This window comes from Rana temporaria, chromosome 4 (assembly GCF_905171775.1).
Source record: "Rana temporaria chromosome 4, aRanTem1.1, whole genome shotgun sequence".
Lineage (NCBI taxonomy): Eukaryota > Metazoa > Chordata > Amphibia > Anura > Ranidae > Rana > Rana temporaria.
The window spans coordinates 436,499,453-436,525,943 of record NC_053492.1 but is presented as its reverse complement, the minus strand read 5'-3'; the positions used below and the strand labels follow the sequence as shown (position 1 = coordinate 436,525,943).

At 43.9% G+C, this 26,491-nt stretch overlaps 1 protein-coding gene across 2 annotated transcripts; it reads left to right on the top strand.

The window, feature by feature from the left end:
- The first annotated feature begins 251 nt into the window (after positions 1 to 251).
- LOC120937916 (putative deoxyribonuclease tatdn3-B) lies at positions 252 to 25,332 on the top strand. Of its 2 annotated transcripts, none has more exons than XM_040351468.1 (10): positions 252 to 406; positions 2,698 to 2,730; positions 5,608 to 5,681; positions 10,868 to 10,952; positions 11,829 to 11,891; positions 14,043 to 14,152; positions 16,078 to 16,133; positions 19,212 to 19,324; positions 22,942 to 23,022; positions 25,173 to 25,332. In XM_040351468.1, the coding sequence occupies exons 1-10, from the start codon at positions 344 to 346 to the stop codon at positions 25,314 to 25,316; spliced, it is 822 nt and encodes a 273-aa protein (XP_040207402.1). In that variant the 5' UTR covers positions 252 to 343; the 3' UTR covers positions 25,317 to 25,332. The 2 variants fall into 2 exon arrangements, with proteins under 2 accessions (XP_040207402.1, XP_040207403.1); XM_040351469.1 differs by having other exon boundaries at positions 253 to 406; positions 22,945 to 23,022.
- The last annotated feature ends 1,159 nt before the right edge of the window (positions 25,333 to 26,491 follow it).

Genomic DNA, 26,491 nt, shown 5'->3' with positions numbered 1-26,491 from the left:
ATATTTAAAATAATTTAGTAACAAAAAAATTAAAACAACGTGAGCAACTAGCTGCCAGCTAAAAAGGGAAAATCGCCATCTTGCTACACCCGACAACTGCCAGTACTTGAAATAAAACTCATATCACTTTTTAGATGACAGTTTCAATGCAGCTACATAGAGTAAGATAATTTTTACCGGAATGTTAAATATTTGGAGTTGATGTCGCTAGGTCTGTAAAGAACGGGTGTACAAAGATGGAGGACGGTGCTTGGTGGATGGGGAGGCGCATGCGCACGCAGTGAGAGTCCATGCTGAGCTGGAGACTGACAGATGTCTGCAAGTTCTTGTTGGGGGATCCGGGATGGAGCTGAATGGGGGGATTGTGGACTGTCACTGTCACCTGTCTGCTGCAGAATTTAATCAGGTGAGAGTCCTATTCATTGCTCTCTCCTTCCATTCTTCTGTAATGTGCAGTGATTGCCAGTAACACAACTCTTCCAGTGGGGTGTTATGGGGCTGACAATTCCAAATTGATATCATTGCTGCCCCAGCCAATCATGTGATCAGCTGACTTTTATTTTCCAATGACAATATTTAAATATTCGGTTATCCTGGTGCCAACATGGCAGCATACAGGGCGATCTGCCCCATGTATCCTGCCATGGATTGCAGCCAGGACAGGAATATTACAGGTATATATGAGGGAATTATTATTATATTGTGCCAACAGTTTACGCAGCACTTGACAATGTAGATGGGGGACAGTACAATTATAATACAGTTTAATACAGAAGGACTGGGAGGGGGCAAATTCTCTGTTATCTACGACCCAAGAGTAGATGTTCTCCACCTTACTGCAGAGGAACCCCTGAAATAATCTCCAGGTCTCAGGGAACCCCCGTTAAACATTATTTTAGCTACAGTGTAAGGTACATGAGTGTGATCAGATCTGTACAGATAATAATAAAGGAATAAATATGGATTATGGCACACCTGTTTGAGTATTTGACACCCAGAAAAGATTACCCTTATCTATCCAACCAAATTATTTACAGTAGTAGTCATGGAATGAAAGGATTAAGTAATGGCCAGAAAAGAGACGCTGACAGTGAAAATTGTAGTGTCCCTTTAAATTGGAGGTCAGTGGGAAGAATGTGCCCTTACATTGGAGGTAAATGGGGAGAATGCCCCCTTGCATTGGAGGTCAGTGGGGAGAATATTCCCCTTGTATTGGAGGTCAGTGGGGAGAATGCCCCCTTGCATTGGAGGTCAGTGGGGAGAATATTCCCCTTGTATTGGAGGTCAGTGGGGAGAATGCCCCCTTGCATTGGAGGTCAGTGGGGAGAATATTCCCCTTGTATTGGAGGTCAGTGGGGAGAATGCCCCCTTGCATTGGAGGTCAGTGGGGAGAATATTCCCCTTGCATTGGAGGTCAGTGGGGAGAATGCCCCCTTGCATTGGAGGTCAGTGGGGAGAATGCCCCCTTGCATTGGAGGTCAGTGGGGAGAATGCCCCCTTGCATTGGAGGTCAGTGGGGAGAATGCCCCCTTGCATTGGAGGTCAGTGGGGAGAATATCCCCTTCCACTGGAGGTCAGTGGGGAGAATATCCCCCTTCCACTGGAGGTCAGTGGGGAGAATATCCCCCTTCCACTGGAGGTCAGTGGGGAGAATATCCCCCTTCCACTGGAGGTCAGTGGGGAGAATACTCCCCTTCCACTGGAGGTCAGTGGGGAGAATACTCCCCTTCCACTGGAGGTCAGTGGGGAGAATACTCCCCTTCCACTGGAGGTCAGTGGGGAGAATACTCCCCTTCCACTGGAGGTCAGTGGGGAGAATACTCCCCTTCCACTGGAGGTCAGTGGGGAGAATGCCCCCTTGCATTGGAGGTCAGTGGGGAGAATGCCCCCTTGCATTGGAGGTCAGTGGGGAGAATGCCCCCTTGCATTGGAGGTCAGTGGGGAGAATGCCCCCTTGCATTGGAGGTCAGTGGGGAGAATGCCCCCTTGCATTGGAGGTCAGTGGGGAGAATATCCCCTTCCACTGGAGGTCAGTGGGGAGAATATCCCCCTTCCACTGGAGGTCAGTGGGGAGAATATCCCCCTTTCACTGGAGGTCAGTGGGGAGAATACTCCCCTTCCACTGGAGGTCAGTGGGGAGAATACTCCCCTTCCACTGGAGGTCAGTGGGGAGAATACTCCCCTTCCACTGGAGGTCAGTGGGGAGAGTACTCCCCTTCCACTGGAGGTCAGTGGGGAGAGTACTCCCCTTCCACTGGAGGTCAGTGGGGAGAGTACTCCCCTTCCACTGGAGGTCAGTGGGGAGAGTACTCCCCTTCCACTGGAGGTCAGTGGGGAGAGTACTCCCCTTCCACTGGAGGTCAGTGGGGAGAGTACTCCCCTTCCACTGGAGGTCAGTGGGGAGAGTACTCCCCTTCCACTGGAGGTCAGTGGGGAGAGTACTCCCCTTCCACTGGAGGTCAGTGGGGAGAGTACTCCCCTTCCATTGTTAATCTTCAAATATCTATGACTGTACCAGTGTATTGTGAATAATTGCACCCTACCCTGATTGTCTTGTCTTTTTTTTCCCTCTGCAATGCTGACAGGTAAGAACGTTCAGCGTTTTGCTCCTGGTGCCAATTCATAACATACCAATGTCTTTAAAATGTCTACAATTTGTGTGTGCATCTATTCATTTATTGCTCCTTTACATTGCAGGACATCGATAACATTTTGCAAGATGCAAAAGCAGTAAGTATTGTTTTATTTTCTCTAACTGCTAAAATGTATTGCTTAGCAACTTTTCTTGGACTGCTGTTATCCATTTTTAGTAGTGGTGCACTGAAATGTTGATCGCTGAAAAATATCTGCCGAAAACTGTGTTTTGGGCATGCGACTGAAAGAAGAAAAGGTGCAGATAATGGCATAGAAAAGGGGGCGGGGTCTGCCTCGTGTGCTGCACATTGTGGGGGTGTCATCCTGGTGGCTCAGTCAGTCCTCACCTCCCTCCTTCTCTTCTTCTCACACATAGCGGTGATCTCTCTCTATGCCATGGAGATGAATTGTCTGGGTGGCTGCAGTAATTGAATCAGTGTGATGTATCACAGGAGGTGGGACATTGTTTCTTTGGCTGCCTGGCCTGGGAAATTATAATCCAGCCCCGTGACACAGATAGAGATCGCCGCTCTGATCCAGGCACTGGTGAGGCTGCATCCGACGGGCACTGGTGAGGCTGCATCCGACGAGCACTGGTGAGGCTGCATCCGACGAGCACTGGTGAGGCTGCATCCGACGGGCACTGGTGAGGCGGCATCCGACGGGCAACGGTGAGACTGCATTTCATGGACACTGGTAAGGCTGCATTGATCTCTTGTATCATGTCTGCTAGAGTTGCACCGACTGGAAATTTTGCTAGTACTATTAGCAATGGGGCAGATCCGCAGACAGAGTACGCCGGCGTATCTACTGATACGCCGGCGTACTTTCAAATTACCCGCGTCGTATCTTTGGTTTGAATCCTCAAACCAAGATACGACGGCATCTGGGTTAGATCCGACAGGTATACGTCCTCGTACGCCTTTCGGATCTAAGATGCAATAGTTCGGAGTCCGCTGGGTGGCGTTCACGTCGTTTTCCGCGTCGGGTATGCAAATTAGCTATTTTCGACGATCCACGAACATACGCGGGGCCGTCGCATTCTCTTACGTCGTCTCTAGTCGGCTTTTTCCGGCGTATAGTTAAAGCTGGTATTTTGCGGCGTATAGATAGACTTGCCATGTTAAGTATGGCCGTCGTTCCCGCGTCAAAATTTAAAATTTTTTTTTTGCATAAGTCGTCCGTGAATCGGGATGGACGTAAATCACATCTAAGTTAAAAAAATTACGTCGTTGCGACGTCATTTAGCGCAATGCACGGCGGGAAATTTAGAAACGGAGCATGCGCAGTTCATTCGGCGCGGGGACGCGATTCATTTAAATGAATCACGCCCCCTAATCGCCGTTTTGAATTCCGCCGCCAGAGATACACTACGCCGCCGTAACTTACAGCGCAAATTCTTCCAGGATTCGATTTAAAGCCAGGTAAGATACGGCGGCGTAGTGTATCTCTGATACGCTGCGCCGATCTATTTGTATGTGGATCTGGCCCAAATGTGTTTAACTTTAGGTAAGTTATTGCTGACATGATACATGAGATGGTCAGAGACTGCAGACTGAATTTTTCTTAAGCTTTTCTTGCACTAAAGGTGCCACTAATGGCCAACAATAAATTCATATCAATTTAAATTGATGATATTAAGTCAAATATAATACAATTATATCTAAAAATATACATTTTTTTTTTTTTTTTTTTTTTTTTTTAAACTGTAATTTTAGGTTTTTCGCTAAGTGCATCCTGCATTTTTGGTTTTCAGCACCAAAATTTCCATTTGGTGCATCCCTAATTTAGCCATTTGAAAATTGTTTGCTTGGTAAAAATGATCACAGCAGAGAAAAGACTCATTTACACTTGTGGTTAGGGAAGGCAGTAAAATTTGTGCTGACACATTGGATTGGATGATTGAAATCAGCCCAGCTTCACCTTATTTTCTAAGCTGGGGACATTTTCTCTTTGCATAGGGAATTTTCACTTAGCTTAGAGAATGAGGTACTGACTTTCATCATCCAATTATGCGAACATAAGAATAGATATATATATTTTTTAGTGCTGTCAAACGATTAAAATTTTTAATCGCGATTAATCGCATTAATGTCATAGTTAACTCACGATTAATCGCTCTAATTTATGACGAATTTCCCCACAAATATCGCACAATTCTGCAAGTGATTATAATTTATTATCGCTGTTTTCTAGCTGATCTAAAACCATTTTTGACATAAAGGGACACTTTTGGACAATCTACAGTTTTTCAGGCAGAAAGAATAGTTTTTATTTTATAAAAGAACATGTAGGGCACTGGGCAGACCACTAGGGACAAGGGGGGTGTGTATTTTTTACATACAGTACTGTAATCTATAAGATTACAGTATACTGTGTGTATTGTGTTTGTTTACTTTTTTAAATTTGGCGCCGTTCTCCGCTCCCGTGCGTCGTAACGTCGCAGGGAACGGAGCTCGGCGGCACACAGGCACTGTGAATCGAGCGAGGAGGACCCGCCAAGCGAGGAGGACCCGCCAAGCGAGGAGGACCCGCCAAGCAAGGAGGACCCGCTCGATCACACAGCGGGGTGGCATCGCTGGATCCAGGGACAAGGTGAGTAACTTGCCTGTGAATCCAGCGAGAAGGTAAGCCGCGCCGCGCCGCTGCACACTCTGCATGTCCACCCCGAGGGCTCCTGCGTTAATCGCGCGATAAAAATATTGACGGCGTTAACATGGGTTTGCGTTAACGCCGTTAATATCGCGTTTAACGCACAGCCCTAATATTTTTATATTGGGCATTCTTTGCAAAGTTAATGGTTTAGAAATGAAAATAGTCTACTCTTTTAGTAAATTAGGGTCAATGTGAATAGAGCTGGTATGTTCTCCCGGGCACACAGTGACCCTGTATCACGGTCTTCTCTGGCAGCACTATGCCCTTTTTAAAAATGACTACCATGTTTCATATTATGGGTCTTTTTCTGGATTTTAGGCTGGTGTCCGGGCTCTAGTGGCGGTGGCAGAGCACGCTGCAGAATTCGAAAAATTAATTCAGCTTTCTAGAAGGTAAGAATAAAATATCTGTGCATCATATGCATCTATTAAAGGCCAACTCCACCCAAATTAATTATTTATAGTAACCTGCATTTTAGTTATGCAGGGCAGAGCAACAAGTTTAAAGTGGAGCTTCACCCAAAAGGGGGGACCTGGTTTTGACAGATACCCACTCCCACTTCCCCTCCGATCACATAGCTGACCGGAATTTATCCCCCCCCCCTCTCCCTCTGCGCAATTTTCTGGGACACATCACAGGTCTCAGAAGACTGTAGGAAAGTTCACAATGTGCAGCGTGGCTCACGCATTCGCAGTGGGCACCCGGCTGTAATGCCGCAACCTGTCACAGCCAGGTGCCCACAGTTGAGATGCAGGTGCCAGGGACAAAACACCAATGGAGCACAGCTCTGGTGAGCACATCGCTGGATTCGGGGACAGGTGAGTGTATGTTTGTTTATTAAAGCATCACTAAAGGAATTTTTTTTTTTAGCTAAATAGCTTCCTTTACCTTACTGCAGTACTGGTTTCATGTCCTCATTGTTCGTTTTTGCTTTGAAGTTGCTGTAATTCTGCTGTGATCTCCACACTTCCTGGTTGTCTGTTTCCTTATAACCACAGTACTGGGAGCTTTTCACGGTGGTCTAAGCTGTCATTACTGTGTGTCTAAGGCCCCATACTCACGAGCAAACATGTCTGCTGAAACTGGCCCGCAGGCCAGTTTCAGCAGACATGTTTGGTCGTGTGTGTGCGCGAGCGGGCCGAATTCCAGCAAACATTTGCCCGCCGGGCCTTTTCCCAGCAGACAAATATTCCTGGACTTGTTTTAAAACAGTCCGCTGGAATTCTGCCCGCTCGGACATGTACGGTTGTCAGTACAGACCTACCGTACATGTCCAGGCGCCCGCCGTCCCTCGCATGCGTCGAATGACTTCGACGCATGCGTGGAAGCATTTTAAAGGCGGGCCGCCCACGTCGCCGCGTCATTGTCGCGGCGACACCGCGGACACGCCCCGCGTATTGTTTACGCGCGGACTTCTGTAGGATGGTGTGTACAACCATCGTACAGAAGCCCTCTGGCAGACATGTATGGTGAAAACGGTCCGACGGACCGCTTTCACCATACATGTTTGGTCGTGAGTACCCGGCCTAAGACTTAACAGAACCAATCAGATTCATTTTAAAAACAAAACACTGCCCTGGATTTGTTTGTATTTGTTCTGTGTGTCTCTCTAGTTCACAGGAACATGAACCCAGTTTAAAAGTGAAACTAACCTGCAGGCACATTATATGATTGATTTTTATCTATTTGTAATCATTTTTAAAAGGAATTGGTTAACTTTTATGTCTCTATACCCTGTAAACAGTCATTTCAGCAAAAAAATTTTTTCCTTTAGTGACCCTTTAAGTCAGCAGCTACAGTTTTTGTATTAATTAAACACAAATATGACTGGCGCTCCTCTTTAATGTCATGCTCCTCTCCCTAAATTAATAGAAGCTGTATTATATCCTCCAGTAATAAGTACAACACTACGACGAGCCGAGAAAATGAAGTTTAATGCTTCCGAGCATGCGTCTAATTGTTTCCGAGCATTGCTTTGGAATTTTGCGTGTCGGAATTGCTACGGACGATCGGATTTTTCTGTCTAAAAATTTGAGAACCAGCTCTCAATCTTTTGTTGGCAGAAATTCTGACAGCAAAAGTCCGATGGAGCATACACACGGTTGGAATTTCCGTTCAAAAGCTCACATCAGACTTTTACTGTTGGGATTTCCGATCGTGTGTATGGGGCATAAGGCTTTAAGTGAAAACACCAGAAGGTGACCGTATGATGTACCTTTATGGTCCGTTCACACCAGCTGCTGAATTGTATGATCAACATGTACAAATATATAAGCCAGGGTTTGACAAATTTGCTTGGAATCTAGGAGCCAGCTAAAAAAGTTAGGAGCCAGAAAACGCGCCCCGTCCCGACAAGCTTGCGCGCAGAAGCGAACACATACGTGAGCAGTGCCCGCATATGTAAACGGTGTTCAAACCACACGTGAGGTATCACCGCGATTGGTAGAGCGAGAGCAATAATTCTAGCCCTAGTCCTCCTCTGTAACTCAAAACATGCAACCTGTAGATTTTTTTAAACGTTGCCTATGAAGATTTTAAAGGGTAAAAGTTAGTCGGCAATCCACGAGCGGACGCAATTTTGAAGCGTGACATGTTGGGTATGAATTTACTCGGCGTAACATTATCTTTCATAATATTAAAAAAAATGGGGATAACTTTACTGTTGTCTTATTTTTTTATTAAAAAAGTGTAATTTTTTACCAAAAAAGTGCGCTTGTAAGACCGCTGCGCAAATACGGTGTCACAGAAAGTATTGCAACGATCGCCATTTTATTCTCTAGGGTGTTAGGATAAAAAAGATATATAATGTTTGGGGGTTCTAATTAGAGGGAAGAAGATGGCAGTGGAAAATAGTGAAAAATTACATTAGAATTGCTGTTTAACTTGTAATGCTTAACTTGTAATACCAACGGCCACCACCAGATGGCGCCAGCTCACACATCTGGTGGTAATAACTTGTAATATCAACGGCTTACCACCAGATGGCGCCAGCTCAAAAAGCCCACCTTCCAAGCCAAGTCGCCAGGACACCATTTCCCGGGATTTGTCAAGCCCTGATATAAGCGGTCCATATAGTGAACTTGGTGTTGAGTTATTCACTTTACGGTCAACAGTGAGAACAAGGGAGCACTCTTTATGTCTAGAGGAAAAGAGATTTCACCTCCAAATACGGAAAGGTTTCTTCACAGTAAGAGCTGTGAAAATGTGGAACAGACTCCCTGCAGAGGTGGTTCTGGCCAGCTCAGTAAAGTGCTTTAAGAAAGGCCTGGATTATTTCCTAAATGTACATAATATAACTGGGTACTAACATTTATAGGTAAAGTTGATCCGGGGAATATCCGATTGCCTCTCGGGGGATCAGGAAGGAATTTTTTCCTTTGCTGTAGCAAATTGGATCATGCTCTGCTGTTTTTTTTTTTTTTTTGCCTTCCTCTGGATCAACTGTGGGTATATGTGATTGTACAATACTATTATTATTTTATTTCTTATGGTTGAACTTGATGTACTTGTGTCTCTTTTCAACCTGACTAACTATGTAACATAGCGGCTGGTGTGCGGTGCAGTTCAGCAGGATCACCACACTGTACTGCTCTGTTCCCTTTTTTTTTTTTTAAACAAACTTTATTGAAATGTCGCACAGACATTTCATAAAGTTCAATTGGCAGCTGTGCAGTGCCTCCGGCTGCGCTGAAAAAAAGTAGTGCATGCATTACCACCGCAAGGCAGTGGTGTGAAATGGGCACAAACAGCAGGAGACAAGGCACTTTGCCTTGTCATGCGGTGGGACTGCACTGTAATAGCCGCTCAATGCAATCCCACAGCAGCTAGTTTTAATGGACCCTTAATCATTCTAAAATAACTAGTTCTCCCCAGAAAACCCTAAACCTGAGCGCAAACAAATGAAATCCTCTAACTGAGCAGAGGGCTGTGCAGTTCTGGAGATCCCGGCCAGAGTATAATGGGGCATCAGTCACTATGGGGTAAGAGCCGGTTCACACTGGGGCTGCACGACTTTGGGGGCGACTCGGCCAGGCGACCTGAAGACGACTTCTAAGGCGACTTGCAAAATTACTTCTGTATAGAAGTCAATGCAAATCGCCCCGAGTCGCCCCGAAAGTCGTACAAGAACCTTTTTCTAAGTCGGAGCGACTTGCGTCGCTCCTATTAGAACGGTTCTATTGACTACAATGGGACACGACTTGTCAGGCGGCTGTGTCGCTTGACAAGTCGCCCCAGTGTGAACCGGGTCTAAAGGTACTAAAACTGGAGCACTCGGAATCTGGTGCAGCTGTGCATGGTAGCCAATCGGCTTCTAACTTCAGCTTGTTCAATTAAGCTTTGGCAATAAGGGCCGGTTCACACTGCTGCGAATTTGATTAGTTGCGATTGCTCAAATTCGGATTTCATTTTACTAACGTCGTTTTCCATGAATGCCATTCACATCAATGCTTTGCGAATCTAAGCTGCGTTAAAGGGTTCTGTGCGAGTTTGATCCATGTGCGATGCAAATTCAGCTCTATAGACTGGCATTCCCTGAAATCGCGGCCGCGATTTTGCCGCAAATCGCGGCTGCGATTTCAGGGAATGCCAGTCTATAAAATCACGCGATTTTGAAGTCGCAGTAGTGTGAACCGACCCTAAAACCTGGAATCTGATTGATTTCCATGCAGAGTTTCACCAGATTTTGCACTCTCTAGTTTTAGTAAGTAAGACCCCATGTTACTTCAAGATCATAGGAGGTTGTGTTGTCTGTACCCAGCCCCACTGCTGACAGAAATAGTTCTGAAGATACCTTGTAGTTTGTCTTGTTGCCAGTTTTGATTTAAAGCAGAAGTAACCCTTCCTATCCTTTTCGGCCATGGAAGCTTCCATATTAGCTTCTGTTTGATTTGCAACTTCTATGGTGCTGCACATGTGATCAGTTATGACACCAGCCGTTTGAAGGTTTGACAGTTTGGTTGAGGACACAAACACTTGTGACAGTTGGCAATCTCGGGGATGTGGGAAATGTACCTGTTATTTGAAACCATTAAATCAATGGGTTTTGTTCCGCTTTAAAGCGGAGGTTCACCCTCCAAAATGAACTTTCCAGCATCCTTAAAGCGGAAGTAAACCCATCAATTTAACAGTTTGAAAAAGCAGTTACATTCCTGGCATGCCGGGAGTGCTAACTGTCACATTGGTTGTGCTCTCAACCAAACTGTCAAACCATCCAATGGCTGGTGTCATAACTGATCACATGTGCAGCCTCATGGCAGTTGAAGATTAAACAGAGGCCAAGACGCGCCTTAGCAGCTGTCAATCAACTCCTCTTCGCTTAGGACTGCCCATTCCCCGCAGGATTCTCCGCTCGGAGCCGGAAAACAAGGGCTCATATAACGATAAGTACAAGTAAAAAAAAACAAAAAAACAGCATACTGCAGATGTTAGCAGTATGCTACAGCTAATGTCAAAAATTGGATTTTTGGGTGAATCTCCGCTTTAAGCAGTACTTGGGCAGTGGCTTTGTTTAGTAGCACAGCTGTAAAGTTATAAGGTGGTCATGTTGTTTATCCAATGCCTGACTGTATGTACACAGGAATGCGGGACTGGTATTTCCATGTTTAGGAGTCCACCCAGTGCAAACGGAAACCTCGGAGCAACAACGCAGTGCCACCCTTCAGGTAAGATGTTTTAGTCCCCTTTCACACTTATACGACTTGTACCACGATTTTGGACGGCAAAATCGTATGACAAGTCGTTCTTCATGACTTTCAATGACTACCATTCATACTGGCACGACTTTAAGTCGTGCCAACTTAAAAGTAGTTCCTGCATTACTTTTTTTCTGAAGTCGGATTCGGTATTAACAGATCCGACTTTGGCATGCGACTTGTGCATGAAGGGGAACTCCACGCCAATTTTTTCGGTCTGGTATGGATTTTAAGGGGAACCCCCACGCCGAAAAAACAGCCCTGTTGTTGCAAGACTCCAATACGGTAAGAACTAAACTGGGAACCATGGCAGGGACCTCCAACCACTGGAATCCAAAATAAGTTTAAAGGCCCGTACACACGATTGGATTTTCCGACGGGAATTGTGTGATGGCAGGATGTTGTCGGATAATCCAACCGTTTGTATGCTCCATTGGACAATTGTCGTAATTTTCCGAAAAACAAATGTGGGATAGCATGCGTTAAAATTTTCCGACAACAAATGTGTGATGTCCGATTATCCGATCGTGTATACAGAAGTTCGTCGAAATCGAAAGTACAAACATGCATGCTCAGAAGCAATGCTCACCATAAGATAACATTAGCAAAAGTTGTCCAAAGGGTGGCTCTAAAGTGCTGAAAAGCCACGTAGTTTTGTGTATGTTGGCCGACAAAGTTTTGCAGTCAACTCAGCCCAGACCCCACCTATAACCCAAATACCAGTTGTGAATGGGGGTGATCCTTTAAGCAGCTTTTGTCAGCCATTGTTTTCATAAATAAAATATTTAAATACTTGGAAAATAAAGATTTATAAGATGTGATAGTGAACACTATTTTATCCTCTAGGACTTGGAAGACGCTTTGCCTTTAATTGAACTCTACAAGGATGAATTGGTGGCTATTGGTGAGGTACAGAATATCTAATATACCATTTTAGATTTTGTGTGTTGTAAGAGATTTTGCTGTGTGAGAATTCCTTTATAGCAGGGATATGCAATAAGCGGGTTTCTAACTGTTGCAAAACTATAAGTCCCATCATGCTTCTGCCTCTGGGTGTCAAGCTTGTGGCTGCCTGGGTCTTGCTATGCCTCATGGGACTTGTATTTCTGCAACAGCTGGAGGTCCGCTAATTGCATATCCCTCCTTAATAGGATCCTCTGAATGACCTCACCCCCAAATTAGACACTGTCATGTTTCATCAGAAGATTGGACTACAATTATTTGCTGCAGGTATGGAAATTAAAGCTGAACTTCAATTCAAATCTATTAATCACTAGCCACAAATTTTACCCATATATACTTTTTATGCACCAAACTGCCAGATATTATCTTGTAAGTGTAGCAGTTACAATATCACTGTGTTGCAGAGAGCAACTTTATATCTATTACTAGGGGTTAAACTTTAATTATAATAGTGATTTAAATCAATTGAAGTTTATTTGTAATAAAAGTTATATTTCTTGTGACCAATTGTGTTGCGAATTTATCTATTACCTGTAGAATAGAGGGGAGGGTCTGTGACCATTGTATAGAGGCCTCTGAGAGTTAAAAGAGTGCGATCATTTGAACACCCCCATCCCTGAACCACTGCAATATTACATTTACAGTACTGTGTTGCTGTGTGGGTGGAGCATGTTTTCCTGAATCCCTCCCCTGGTCTGTGTAGTGGGTGGAGCATGTTTTCCTGAATCCCTCCCCTGGTCTGTGTAGTGGGTGGAGCATTTTTCTCCTGAATCCCTCCCCCGATCCATGTAGAGGATGGAGCATTTTCTTCTGAATCCCTCCCCCAGTCCATATAGTGAGTGGAGCATTTCTCCTGAATCCCTCCCTTGTTCCATGTAGTGGGCAGAGCATTTTCTCCTGAATCACTCCCTTGTTCCATGTAGTGGGTGGAGCATTTTCTCCTGAATCCCTCCCTCGTTCCATGTGGTGGGTGGCGCATTTTCTCCTGAATCCCTACCTTGTTCCATGTAGTGGGTGGGGCATGTTTTCCTGATTCCCTCCCTCGTTCAATGTAGTGGGTGGAGCATTTTGTTCTGAATCCCTCCTACGATCCATGTAGTGGGTGGAGCATTTCCTACTGAATCCCTCCCCTGTTCCATATAGTGGGAGGAGCATTTTCTCCTGAATCCTTCCTCCGGTCCATGTTGTGGGTGGAGCATTTTTTCATGAATCCCTCCCCCGGTCCATGTAGTGGAGTAGGTTTTCCAGAATCCCTCCCTCAGTCTATTGCCTATACTACAACCCTACAGCCAGACAGATTGTCAGGGGCCAGTTCTTGAATACATATTGAAAACAGTTGAAGGGAATTAACATGGGGATGATGTTTTTCCATCACAGCATTTCTAGATTTATTTATTAAAGGCATTTATATAGCACTGACAATTTACACAGCGTGTCATATATTATACATTTACATCAGTCCTTGCTCTTACGGAGCTTACAATCTTGGGTCACTAACTCACATACATACCTACACATATTAGGGCCAATTTAAATAGTTAGATTAACCTACCAGCATGTCTTTGGAATGTGGGAGGAAACCAGAGCACATGAAGAAACCCAGGCAAGCACAGGTAGGACATGCAAGTTACATGCAGATAGTGTCCTGGCTGGAATTTGAACCAAGGACCCCAGTGCTACAAGCAGGGGCGGACTGACCATTGGCACTCTCGGGCACTGCCCGAGGGCCCCAAGCCACTAGGGGGCCCCATCAAAGTTGCCAGACTCAATAAAACCAGGGACAGTATGTAAAAATCTGTGTTTTTTTATTTTTTTTTTACATCTGTCCTTGATATGTCCGAAACCGACATGCTTTTGATGTGAAAATCCTGAGATTTTAGCTGCCCCGCCTCTGCACTGCCTCCTGGCGTGGTGGCCATCTGTAAGCCCATCTGTAAGCCCAGGGGGCCCCATAATCTTCTATTGCCCGGGGGCCCCATGAGTTGTCAGTCCACCCCTGGCTACAAGGCAGAAGTACTACCCTTTAAGCCACTGTGTTGCCCCCTAGATGGTTACAGATTGTTTTCAATAAATTATCTCTGTTGTGTCTGCTCTCAGGTTGGCCTGGATTTCACTCCCCGAATCGCCAGCACAGATGATCAGAAGGAAGGGCAGCGTCAGGTGTTCATCAGACAGATTGAACTGGCCAAACACCTCGGACTACCACTGTAAGGTCTTTACTGAGTACTCTCATCCATTCATACATGGTCTATATGTCTGGAATATTCCTTATTTGGCTTTTTATTTTTTAAATCCCTTTTATAAATAATATAATTCTCCTTATGTATATACTACCTTTGCCATTGATATATTTCTTTCACCACTACATTAGTCAACATGGGGCCTCTGATACTGTAATGTTGTATCACTGCAATTTTATAGGCAGTTTAAAACACTAAAGGCAACTGCTTAATTTGTCTGTACACGGGAGCAGCCAAAATTTGAGCTGCGAGTGGCCCTGTTGGCTTTTTCCCGCCTGACATCCTTTGATCTGAAAATTGAAGGAGCTGAGCAAAAAACTGTTGGCTGAACATCGACTGCATTTATTTAGAGGCTCCCCCTGTTTGGGTGTTCTTACAGCTTCAAGTACTGGCTGTCAATGTACAGTATACTTTCCTCCATTGACGTTGTGTAGCGTGGATGTATTCAATATTATTCAATAGTTATAATATTCAATTGATTTTTCTTCTTCAGCCTGCATGGCTGAAAGACACTAAACCTATTAGCATCCACGTGTAATTTCTACAATTCACGATTTGATACAAAATCAAAGATTTTGATTGGTTGCTATTGGCAAAATGAGCACTTAAAGGGTCACTAAAGGAAAATTTTTTTTTTGCTGAAATGACTGTTTGTTTATTGGGTATAGAGACATAAAAGTTTTATTGGGTATAGAGACATAAAAGTTAACTGATTCCTTTTAAAAATGATTAAAAATTGAATTTAAAGCGGGAGTTCACCCAATTCCTTTTTTTTTTCTATTTTCCCCTTAGATTCCTGCTCGTTGTGTCTAGGGGAATCGGCTATTTGTTTTAAAATATGATCCGTACTTATCCGTTTACGAGATGCATCTTCTCCGTCGCTTCCGGGTATGGGTCTTCGGGAGCGGGCGTTCCTTCTTGATTGACAGTCTTCCGAGAGGCTTCCGACGGTCGCATCCATCGCGTCACTCGTAGCCGAAAGAAGCCGAACGTCGGTGCGGCTCTATACTGCGCCTGCGCACCGACGTTCGGCTTCTTTCGGAAAATCGTGACGCGATGGATGCGACCGTCGGAAGCCTCTCGGAAGACTGTCAATCAAGAAGGAACGCCCAGTCCCGCAGCCCATACCCGGAAGCGACGGAGAAGATGCATCTCGTAAACGGGTAAGTACGGATCATATTTTAAAACAAATAGCCGATTCCCCTAGACAAAACGAGCATGAAGCTAAGGGGAAAATGTGTAAGCTATGGGTGAACCTCCGCTTTAATCTATCATATAATGTGCCTTTAGTTTCACTTTCGGTTTTAAAGGTACATACATGAAGTTCCGGGTGAGAGGTGAGTCGGGAAGAACCAGAACAAAAACAAATCCAGGGCAGTGTTTTGTTTTTAAAATGAATCTGATTGGTTCTGAGGGGTTTTAGACACACAGTAATGACAGCTTAGACCACCGTGAAAATCTCCCAGTACCATGGTTATAAGGAAACAGGCAACCAGGAAGTGTGGAGATCACAGCAGAATTACAGCTACTTCAAAGCAAAAACGAACAATGAGGACATGAAACCAGTACTGCAGTAAGGTAAAGGAAGCTATTTAGCAAAAAAAAAAAATTCCTTTAGTGACCCTTTAATATTAGCATTCTGTTTCAGTCTCATTGCATGTTGCCATTAATGTTTACAGTGCAATATGGGTGCGTAAAAGGACATCTTTGGTTGTGCTGGACAATAAAGAACTGTTTGTTCTTTCATTTTATGTACAGAAGATTTTTGTTCATTATATATGCAGACTGATCACAAACATAGATATGAGACAGTAATGTGTGATTAGAAGACAAAGATATGTTGGCTTGTTCCATGAATCTGATCTTCTCACACTTTGATTCCTCACTCCCAGAAATGTTCATTCCCGATCAGCAGGAAGGCCGACTATAAATCTTTTGAAGGAACAAGGTACAGTGTCTTGTTTAAGTATTTTAACACACTGGGAGGTTTACTAAAAAATAACACAGCTCCTGTGTGCATATCGGTATCACAGAGCCCTGTAGTTAAAGTGTATCTAAACCCAATAACTAAAATGTAATAGAGTACTATGAGCATAATTTGTTCCAGAAGAATGCTTGTAATCCAAAGGACTCGTATATCAAAGCGAGTTTCCCCATAGAAAATTATGGAAACTCATATAATCCGTTCCACAGCCACTGCTTGTCTATGCAGTACCGCATGTGGCCAGAGGGGCCGGGGCGCCGGAGATACTTGGAGACACTCGGGAACACCTCATGATAACTTCTGACAAGTTCTCTGACACATGAGAGAAAACCAGCCTGATATTTGTGTCGGGGTGTGTGCTATAAATAGATTAGCAGATAGCTGGTCTATTCACAGCACAGCTCTGCAAGTCTCTGCCTATCTGCAGTGGTGTGTGTGCCTTTTCTCCAATCGGCTATCTCCCACTGTAATCCAAGACTTCTCTAACAGTGCAGAACGAGGAAATGAAAAATCTAACATGATCTGAACTTTCTAAAGAATAGATAAAGTTGAAGACAGTAGATATACATGTAAATCTTGTATAGGGAGATTTGTTTCATCTCTGTGTATCATCTGATGCTGTTCACTTCACTGGGTATATGTGAGGCTTTACACCCACTTTACATTTTTGTCCTTGGGTTGTGTTTTTTTTTATTAGATGGGCCCCAGGTGGTTTATGCCATAATGTGTCGGTATCCACCACATTATGAAAGACTTGCCATTCATAACATGTCTTCCAGCCCTGCACTGTCACCGATCCAACAGGTCCTGGGCACTGGGTTCCATCTGTGCCCGGGCCTCCTTCTGGGTTTCGTCTGTATAGCCGCTTGAATGGCCATGATGGCGACTCCTACACATAAGCAGGGGAGTCGCATCATAACAGCCCAGATCAGGTGACGTAAACGTACACTGAGCCACTCATGTGTGGTGCCGTGTTAATGACAGGTGAGAGGCAGGAGGCAGCATTTATGACAGAAGAGACTGATCGAGTCACTTCTGCCATAAAAACCTGCTTTTTTTTTTTTTTTTTTTTTTTTGAAAAAAAAAAGACTTAACCACTTAAGCCCCGGACCAATATGCTGGCTAAAGACCCAAGGGGTTTTTACAGTTCGGGACTGCGTCGCTTTAACAGACAATTGCGCGGTCGTGCGACGTGGCTCCCAAACAAAATTGGCGTCCTTTTTTCCCCACAAATAGAGCTTTCTTTTGGTGGTATTTGATCACCTCTGCGGTTTTTATTTTTTGCGCTATAAACAAAAATAGAGCGACAATTTAAAAAAAAATGCAATATTTTTTACTTTTTGCTATAATAAATATCCCCCAAAAACATATATAACATTTTTTTTTTCCTCAGTTTAGGCCGATACTTATTCTTCTATCTATTTTTGGTAAAACAAATCACAATAATCGTTTATCGATTGGTTTGCGCAAAATTTATAGCGTTTACAAAATAGGGGATAGTTTTATTGCATTTTTTTTTTTTTTTTTTTTTTTTACTAGTAATGGCGGCGATCAGCGATTTTTTTTTCGTGACTGCGACATTATGGCGGACAATTTTTACACATTTTTGGGACCATTGTCATTTTCACAGCAAAAAATGCATTTAAATTGCATTCTTTATTGTGAAAATGACAGTTGCAGTTTGGGAGTTAAACACAGGGGGCGCTGTAACATTTAGGGATCACCTAGTGTGTGTTTACTAGTGTAGGGGGGTGTGGCTGTAGGACTGACACCATCGATCGAGTCTTCCCTATAAAAGAGATCACTCGATCGATGCAGCGCCATAGTGAAGCACGGGGAAGCCGTGTTTATATACGGCTCTCCCCGTTCTTCAGCTCCGGGGAGCGATCGCGACGGAGCGGCTAAAAACAAATAGCCGCGCCGTCGTCCCGGATCGCTCACCCACGTCTAGCAGAGGACGTACAGGTACGTACATGTGCCTCTCCGTGCCATTCTGCTGACATATATGTACATGAGGAGGTCGGGAACTGGTTAAATACCACTTAAAGTTTTTGCCCCTGTGACGATTGTCATCAGAATAGGATGTCTCTACTATTAATGCCCTCTTTGAGATGAAGTTGCTGATAGAGCCAGGTATTTGCCTTTTAAATAGGATCCCGGATCTTACCTTAAGGAGTCTGTTTCAGGCTCTTAACCTAATATCACAAGAGTGTATGCCACCCCCCCCCCCCCCCAACAATAACAGAGTGGAGAACACACAAAAAGGAAATGATAATTGAAGAAATATATTTTCTTACATGGAGGTTGCCCAGGGAAATTTGAGAATATATGGAAGAAATGGTTGGGTATTTTGGATTATACTCTGAGGTGGGAGGGGATATATACCGTATATACTGGAGTATAAGCCACGTTTTTCAGCAAATTTTTTTGTGTGCTGAAAATGAAAAAACCCCCCCCCCCCCCCGCTTATACTCGCGTCACCTTTTTCCACCTGATCTCCTGAACCCGGTACCGGCTAGTCGTAAGTCTCCTGGACCCCAAACTTGGCACACATGTAGCTCCACTCTACAAGTGTGCAAAGTTTGCTGTCTGGGGGACCTACGGCCGGGGAGCACCGATTTTTCAAAGCCGGGCACCCCTTCCATAGACTCCCATGTTAAAAGTAAGTCTACTTATGGACACAGTGAGGCATGGGCACAGTGAGGTATGCACATGGACACAGTGAGGAAAAGTGAGGCATGCAGATGGACACAGTGAGGCATGCAGATGGACACCCTAGGCTTATACTCGAGTCAATATGTTTTCCCATTTTTTGTGGTAAAATTAGGTGCTTCGGCTTATATTCGGGTCGGCTTATACTCGAGTATATACGGTACATTTCGGGAGAGAATATAGAGAGGGAGGATTACAGTTAACCCCTAGTAACCTCTGGAGGAATCCTGATTGAGAATGTTTGAGAAAGTATATGAATTCTTGCCTTCAAATCACCTCTAATCTTAAAGTGCAGCAACACACACCTAGTAAAGGATTTTCTTTTTGTAGGTGCTGAAAAGGTTCTGCTCCATGCATTCGATGGAAAGCCCTCAGTGGCAATGGAAGGCGTGAAAGCTGGGTATTTTTTTTCCATCCCTCCATCCATCATCAGAAGTGAACAGGTAAAACATGTTCATCACATGGAGTCTGAGCACAAAATCAGATGGTGATTCAGGGACTGTACAGATTAACTAATCCTTACAAAGGTCTGTGCAGGGATGAAAGCCGTACCCGGCTACAGTTCTTTCCGTGCAACCGTGAGGGTTGCACAAAAAAAAACTGTCAGCTCCAGTCGGGAGCCACTGTACTAACCATAGGATGTTAGTTCAGAGATCTTCCCCACTGAGCTATTGTGTTCTGACAGGGGACACCTCCCCATCCCCCCCGCCAGAACACTCCCATCAGTGCTCTCTGCCATTGGCTGAGAGCGCTAATCCGGAGCCAATCAGCTGCTAGTTTTCCAGCATGCATGCATTAATTTTTTATTAATGTTTTTAACCGGCAAATGGCTGGCAGTGTGTATGGGGCTTAAGACGGGTCAGATAGTTGTGCACTGTGAATGGCCGGGCAATCTTCTGGCATGTCAGGGGGTCACCAGCACCTAAAGGGGTAGTAAATCTTTGTGTTTTTTCACATTAAGGTGTCCGGCCCCCCCGGCACACCCCCCCTACCCCGTGTTTTACTTGCATGAGCCACAAATTCGCGTGGGCACGATCACGTGACGTTCTCTATTCTTCATTGGATAGATTGATACCAGCACAGCCATTGGCTCCCGTTGCTGTCAATCTATTCCAATGACGCGAGCGCTGGGGGGCAGGGCCGAGTCATACACTCTGTGTCTCTGGACGCCGAGTGTATGATACAGGAGCACGCCTGCAAGGTAACCCCCTCGGGAGAGAGCTTCCCAGAGGGGGTTATCTAATGAGGGGAAGAGCCGCCGTGGGACCCCAGAACAGGTGGATCGGGGCCACTATGTGAAAAACAAACTGTACAGTGAAGGTAAGTATGACATGTTTGTTATTTTTTATTTTATTTTTTTAACGGAACCTTTAATATCACTTTAAAGCGGAAGTAACATTTTTGGGTAGAACTCCGCTTTAAGCCAGTCATGTGATTCAGAAACCCCTACTAGATACCATAGCCTGGACCTTAATTAAAGACTAGAGTCATCTAAAAGTTGGAGAGACACCAGTGATGGCTTATAGCTTAAGCTGGCCATAGATGGATTGAAATTTGGCTGGTTCAGCAGGGACAGAGTGCAAAATCTGGTGAAGTTCTGCATAGAAACCAATCGGCTTCCAGGTTTTTTTGTCAAATCTTAAAGTGTTTGTACACTCTGTAACACCACTCGTACCTGCAGGTAACCCTATAATAAGGCTTACCTGTAGGTACTGTAAATATCTCCTAAACCTGCACTGTGTAACGGTCAGGGGTTATCACCGTTCACAATCTTCCATTCCACCAACCACGACAGCTTATCCGACAATCCACAATCCAGCAGACAGGACCAATTCTATTTCCCCAGAAATAACGAGACACACAGCTCTGTTACTGGTTCCAAAATGAATGAATCTTTAAATGGTAAAACTCAGGTTTTTATACAGTTCACAACCAAAAAGCATGTTACAGGGACAATGAAACTCTCCACCCCCAACATCACACAATGGGGGCTTCAATACACATTCAGATGAGCTAATTACTAATCATTATCCAGACGGTCTGGCTCTGCGATAAGTGATCACCACCTGTTACACAAAACACATTCCTTTACTAAACATAATTGACATGCTAATTCACTATACCTGAGAAGTCAGACATCTGACCGTTCAGACTGCCAACACATATCTATCATCAATAAACTTTTCACACAAAACAGTGTCATTAGCATACACAATGAAATGGTCTGTATAAGCAGACCTAATTAGCACAATGGACACAGAATGCAATCACAGCAAGACACTTAAACATCCCACAATAGGCAGCCTTAATTAGCATCTTAACAGTCTATGACACATTCTTATTGACCTGTTGGGGGGTCAGAATAAGCAACCTGTAATATTCCAAGATCCTGCAATACATGAATTATCATTAATGTCCCATCTCATGTAATCCGAGATATCAGTTCTCAGTCATCCTATGCCCCTAATGAACATAGGATGACCCTAAACCCAAGAGTCATTAGTGCAGCTGGCACGGGAGTACCCTCCATCCTTCAAAAGTCTCTGGGTGTCACGGGCCATTCTGTTACACACTGTTTAGGAGATATTCACTATATACGCTGCTGCCCACATCATCGGCGCATGCGCACTGAAGAAACGGCCGCTGGTGTCGTTTTTTTAGGGTCAGTGCTGTGATCGGTGGCTCCCATGCGCATGCACAGGAGTGACGTCATCTCGGCTCCGGCCAATCACAGCGTCGGTGCCCGCGAACCCGGAAGATGTCGGCTGTGGGAACAAAGTGCGGGCATTATTTCAGGGCTTCGTTCTAAGGCAAGTATTTCATAATGAGTTAGTATCCGATGCATATTAGCTCATTATGCCTTTGTCTTGCAGGTTTTTTATTTATTTTTTTCCCAGAGGTTTACAACCTTGTTAATTGATCAAGCTGAAGTTAGGAGCTGATTGGTTTCTCCGCAGAGCTGCACCAGATTTTGCACTCTCCAATTTTAGTAACTCAACCCCCATAGAAAGAAATTAGATGTGTTATCCCTTTAAATTACTGTACTTCAACTATGAAATACTCCGAACACATGTAAATCAATATGAATATATAAATGTTAGGTGTCATTCATGACTTGGTGAATCCACAGCTGACTCTTTACACGAACTTCAATTCACCTTCACCCGCCTAGTGAGCACACAAATTTCTCGCCAGAGCCAAAGTCCTCACCAAGACAGGCCATACACGCTTCTCGAGACCAGATTAAACTTCAGGGTTTAATGACCTCTGTTCCGACCAATAAATGACTCTGTATTGGCTGCTCACCCCTCAATCAATTGCAGCAACAATTACCAATGTTTGGACATGCATGAAATACAATTCTCTATAGTGCATCACCCATACCTCCCAAACTTTTGAGATGGGAATGAGAGACACCTATTAGCAAATGTATGTAGGCATAGGACACGCCCCCTTAAAGGAGAATTATAGCAAAAAAAAAATATTAGTTAAACCCACAAGTGCTTTTTGTTGCCACTACTGATCCTTTATATTGGCTTTTGAAATTTACAAATGCAGCAATTTAGAAATTAGATGAAAGGTTTGGCACTGGGAAACGATTTTTGAAAGATAAAAAGTGCATTTTATATACAACTATATAGATCAGACCAAAATGAGGGACAAATGAGGAGGACAGAGGGACTTTGTCCCAAATCAGGGACAGTCCCTTGAAATCAGGGACAGTTGGGAGCTATGCGTTACCCGGTATACAGATAGTTTATTAAAAGATATAACACTTACAACGATTTAGAACGATAAAACAATAAGAAGAAAAAAGACCTGCTCGAGTCCATGACCACGCGTGATGACGTCACTGCCAAAGGCTCTGCCTGACGTGTTTCATCCAATGACGTCTTCGGGGCAGATACACATAAGTGTATTAGTTGGTGCTTTTGTATGCCTGCCTGGAATTCTACTCATAATGCGTACATATGTGATAAATACAATCTGGAATGCATAGTAATAGAAAAGACGCCTTTATGTGTGATATTGTATGTAATTCAGTCCTTCTTTGTTTAAGAAGCAGAAACTAGTAAAACAATTACCTCTGGAAAACATGTGTCTAGAAACGGACTCTCCAGCTCTCGGACCAGAAAAGCAGGTACATTTTTATATTACCCACAGATTTTTTTTTTTTTAATCTTTGATAGTCCTCTTGGTTGATCCCTGTGTTACCCCCTCCAGGGGAATCCCTGCCATTCTATGCAAATCACATTACTCCAGCTTGCCTGTCCTCATAATAGGAAAAGAGAGTTTTCACCATGCTTGTTATAAGGCCCGGTGCACACTGATGTGGTGTGTGATTTCTGAGTTGTTCCTGCACCGCATCATAATCACAGGCAGTTCACACTGTGCTCTGAGAACCGCTGCGGGTCTCAATATAAAGTTAATGACACCCTCAAATCAGTTTGCAGAATGCAGTGCGAACTGTAGAATCGGATCGCATGGGTCTGAACACCCATGCGATCCGATTCCAGTGCGGACAAAAAAAAAGGGTCCTGCATGTTTTTGGTGCGGATCCAGTGTAAATTGAGCCATACATAATGTATGGCTCAATTCGCACCACACTGAATTTGCATGTCATTTGTCATGTAATTGAACCTGGTGCGATTCAATGTGAACCCAGCCTGAGACCTATTACTCCTCCGCCTGTCAAATGAACTGTTTTAAGGGTTACTACTCATCTTCCTGACACTTTTCTTATGTGAGAATGAATAGGACTTTGTTGGATTCAGAGTTTAAGTAAAGCAGAAATTACAAGGAAAATCTGATCAGTGGAATGACATACATTTCCAACGGGTTTTTATTTCTAACCCTTTTCTTCTCTCTCTCCAAACAAAATAAAATTATGTGGGCCAGAGTTAATTTTTTAAGTTGAAATCTGAGCACACAAAGTTTTATGTAATAAATGGATCAGTAGCAAACCCAGATATTAAAAGGGTTGTAAAGGTAAAAAAAAAAAATTCCCTAAATAGCTTCCTTTACCTTAGTGCAGTCCTCCTTCACTTACCTTATCCTTCCATCTTGCTTTTAAATGTCCTTATTTCTTCTGAGAAATCCTCACTTCCTGTTCTTCTGTCTGTAACTCCACACAGTAATGCAACACTTTCTCCCTGGTGTGGAGAAAGCCTCTTGAGGGGGCGAGCAGGCAAATCAGGACACTCTCTACCTGCAGATAGAGAAAGGAGGATTTCTCAGAAGAAATAAAGACATTTAAAAGCAAAATCGAAGGATATGGTAAGTGAAGGAGGACTGCACTAAGGTAAAGGAAGTTATTTAGGGAAAACATTTTTTTACCTTTACAACCCCTTTAACATGTAACAGTGACATCATCATTGTGCTGTACATAGCCTGGGCAGAGAGAAGAGCTGTGGGAGGGACCCAGCAGGCCCCGCCCTGTACATGCTGCCGGTAGCAAATTACAGGAGGGGGCGGAGACCAGCTTAGTCATCCTGCACAAGGAGAGAGCAGCAGTGAGTGGTCTTTATCACAGGAAGCTCCTGCACAGAGCTAAAGCTGCACACTGGATTACTGCACAGATTAGAAATAAATATACAAAGTACACCAAGATTGAAAGGAGAAAGATGCATGACTCTTGTAGTTGGACAATATTTGCTGATCAGAGTGCAGCTTTAAAGAGGTTGTAAACCCCCCCAAAAAAACTGCAAGACAAAGGCATAATGAGCTAGTAGGCGCATATATATATATATATATATATATATTTATTTATTTATTTATTTATTTATTTTAAATAACAGGTTTATACTTACCTTCTCTGTCCCCCGAACCTCCTCTTCTTGGGGTCCTCTACCAGTGCTTCTTGCTGCTTCCCTCTGATGAGTTCCCCCTTAGAAAGTACCTTTCTATGGGGGTAACTTATGCTGCCTCGCTTCCAAGTCACCCTGTCTGCGTCTATTGACACAGACAGCAGGGCTCGGCCCCACCCCTCGCTCCTACCTTACTGGCTTTGATTGACAGCAGCAGGAGCAAATGGCTACCCCTGCTTCTGCAAAGCCAGAGAGACCAGGAAGTGAGGGGAGAGAAGAGCTGCAGACCTGCACAGCGCTGGATCGAAGAAGGGCTCAGGTAAATAAAGGGGGGGGGGATGCTGATGCCTAAACATTTTTTACCTTAATGCAGGGAATGCATTAATGTAAAAAATGTTTAGGCTTTATAACTACTTTAACGCATTCACAAAGAAAACATATAAAAATTGATTTAAGTTTTACTAACAATTGTTTTTTTTAACAGGTCAGAAATGAGCCAAAAAATATCATATTTTCTGCTGAATACATTGCTAAAATCAAAGGGATATCTCTGGAAGAAGTGATTGAAGTAACTACAAAGAACGCCATCAAACTATTCCCCAAACTGAGACAAGCTGTTCACAAATAAAGAAATGTTTTATAGATGTTGGACAATGTTTTGTGCTCATGGTTGCTGGTTAGAGGCTGCAGATAAGAAATAGATTGCTGTGACACAGAGGAGTCGTTTTATAAAGGAAGCAGCCACAGCTACTTATACAGAAGATATATAAAAGGAGATTGGTGGATATCCAGTGGTAAACCTTTTCTTGGTCACTGAGCTCTGTCCCAGCTCTTGTAGCTGTTCCTCCAGTAGGGTAATGTTATAGAAATCCACTTTTACAAACATTGGGTGAGATTTACTAAAACTGGAGCACTCAGAATCTAGTGCAGTTGTTCATGATAGCTGTAACGGTCAGGGGTTAACGCCGTTCATGATCTTCCATTCCACCAACCCAAGACAGCTTATCGACACTCCACAATCCAGCAGACACGATCCATATGGATTTTTCTCCAGAATGACGAGACACAAGCTCTGTTTCTGGTTCCAAAACGAATGACCTTTAATGGTAAACTCAGGCTGGTTATATACAGTTACAAAGCATGCTGCAGTAATCACAGGGACAATGAAACACTCCACCCACAACATCACACAAAGGGGTGCTCAATACACATTCCGTTAGATAATGACATTCAGATGAGCTAATTACTCATCATTACCCAAACGTTCTGACTCTGCGATAAGTTATTCTCACCTGCTACATAAAACACATTCCTTTAGTAAACATAATTGACATGCTAATCCACTACACCTGAAAGGTCAGACATCTGACCTTTCAGACTGCCAACACATATCTATCATCAATAGAACTTTCACACAATACAGTGTCATTAGCATCACACAATGGAATGTTCTTGAGAGGCAGACTTAATTAGCACAGTAGACAATAGAATGCAAACACAGCAAGCTTTTATCACTACAGCCAGGTAGACTTAATTAGCACCTCAACAGTCTGTGTCCCCACATGAATGAGTCACTCTGCTATTGACCTGTTGGGGTCAGAATTAACCACCTGTATTATTTCAAGATATCCTGCAATACATGAATTATCGTTACGGTCCCATCTCATGTAATCCGAGATATCTCTCAGTCATCCTATGCCCCTATTGGACATAGGATGACCCTAGACCCAAGAGTCATTGGTGAAGCTGGCACAGGAGTACCCCACATCCTTCAAAAGTCTCTGGGTATCACAGGCCATTCCG

Coding starts and splice junctions, on each gene's coding strand:
- LOC120937916 (XM_040351468.1), top strand. CDS start 344: ATGGAGCTGAATGGGGGGATTGTGGACTGTCACTGTCACCTGTCTGCT. Junction 2,731..5,607: donor TTTTGCAAGATGCAAAAGCA/GTAAGTATTGTT, acceptor TCTGGATTTTAG/GCTGGTGTCCGGGCTCTAGT. Junction 10,953..11,828: donor AACGCAGTGCCACCCTTCAG/GTAAGATGTTTT, acceptor TTTATCCTCTAG/GACTTGGAAGACGCTTTGCC.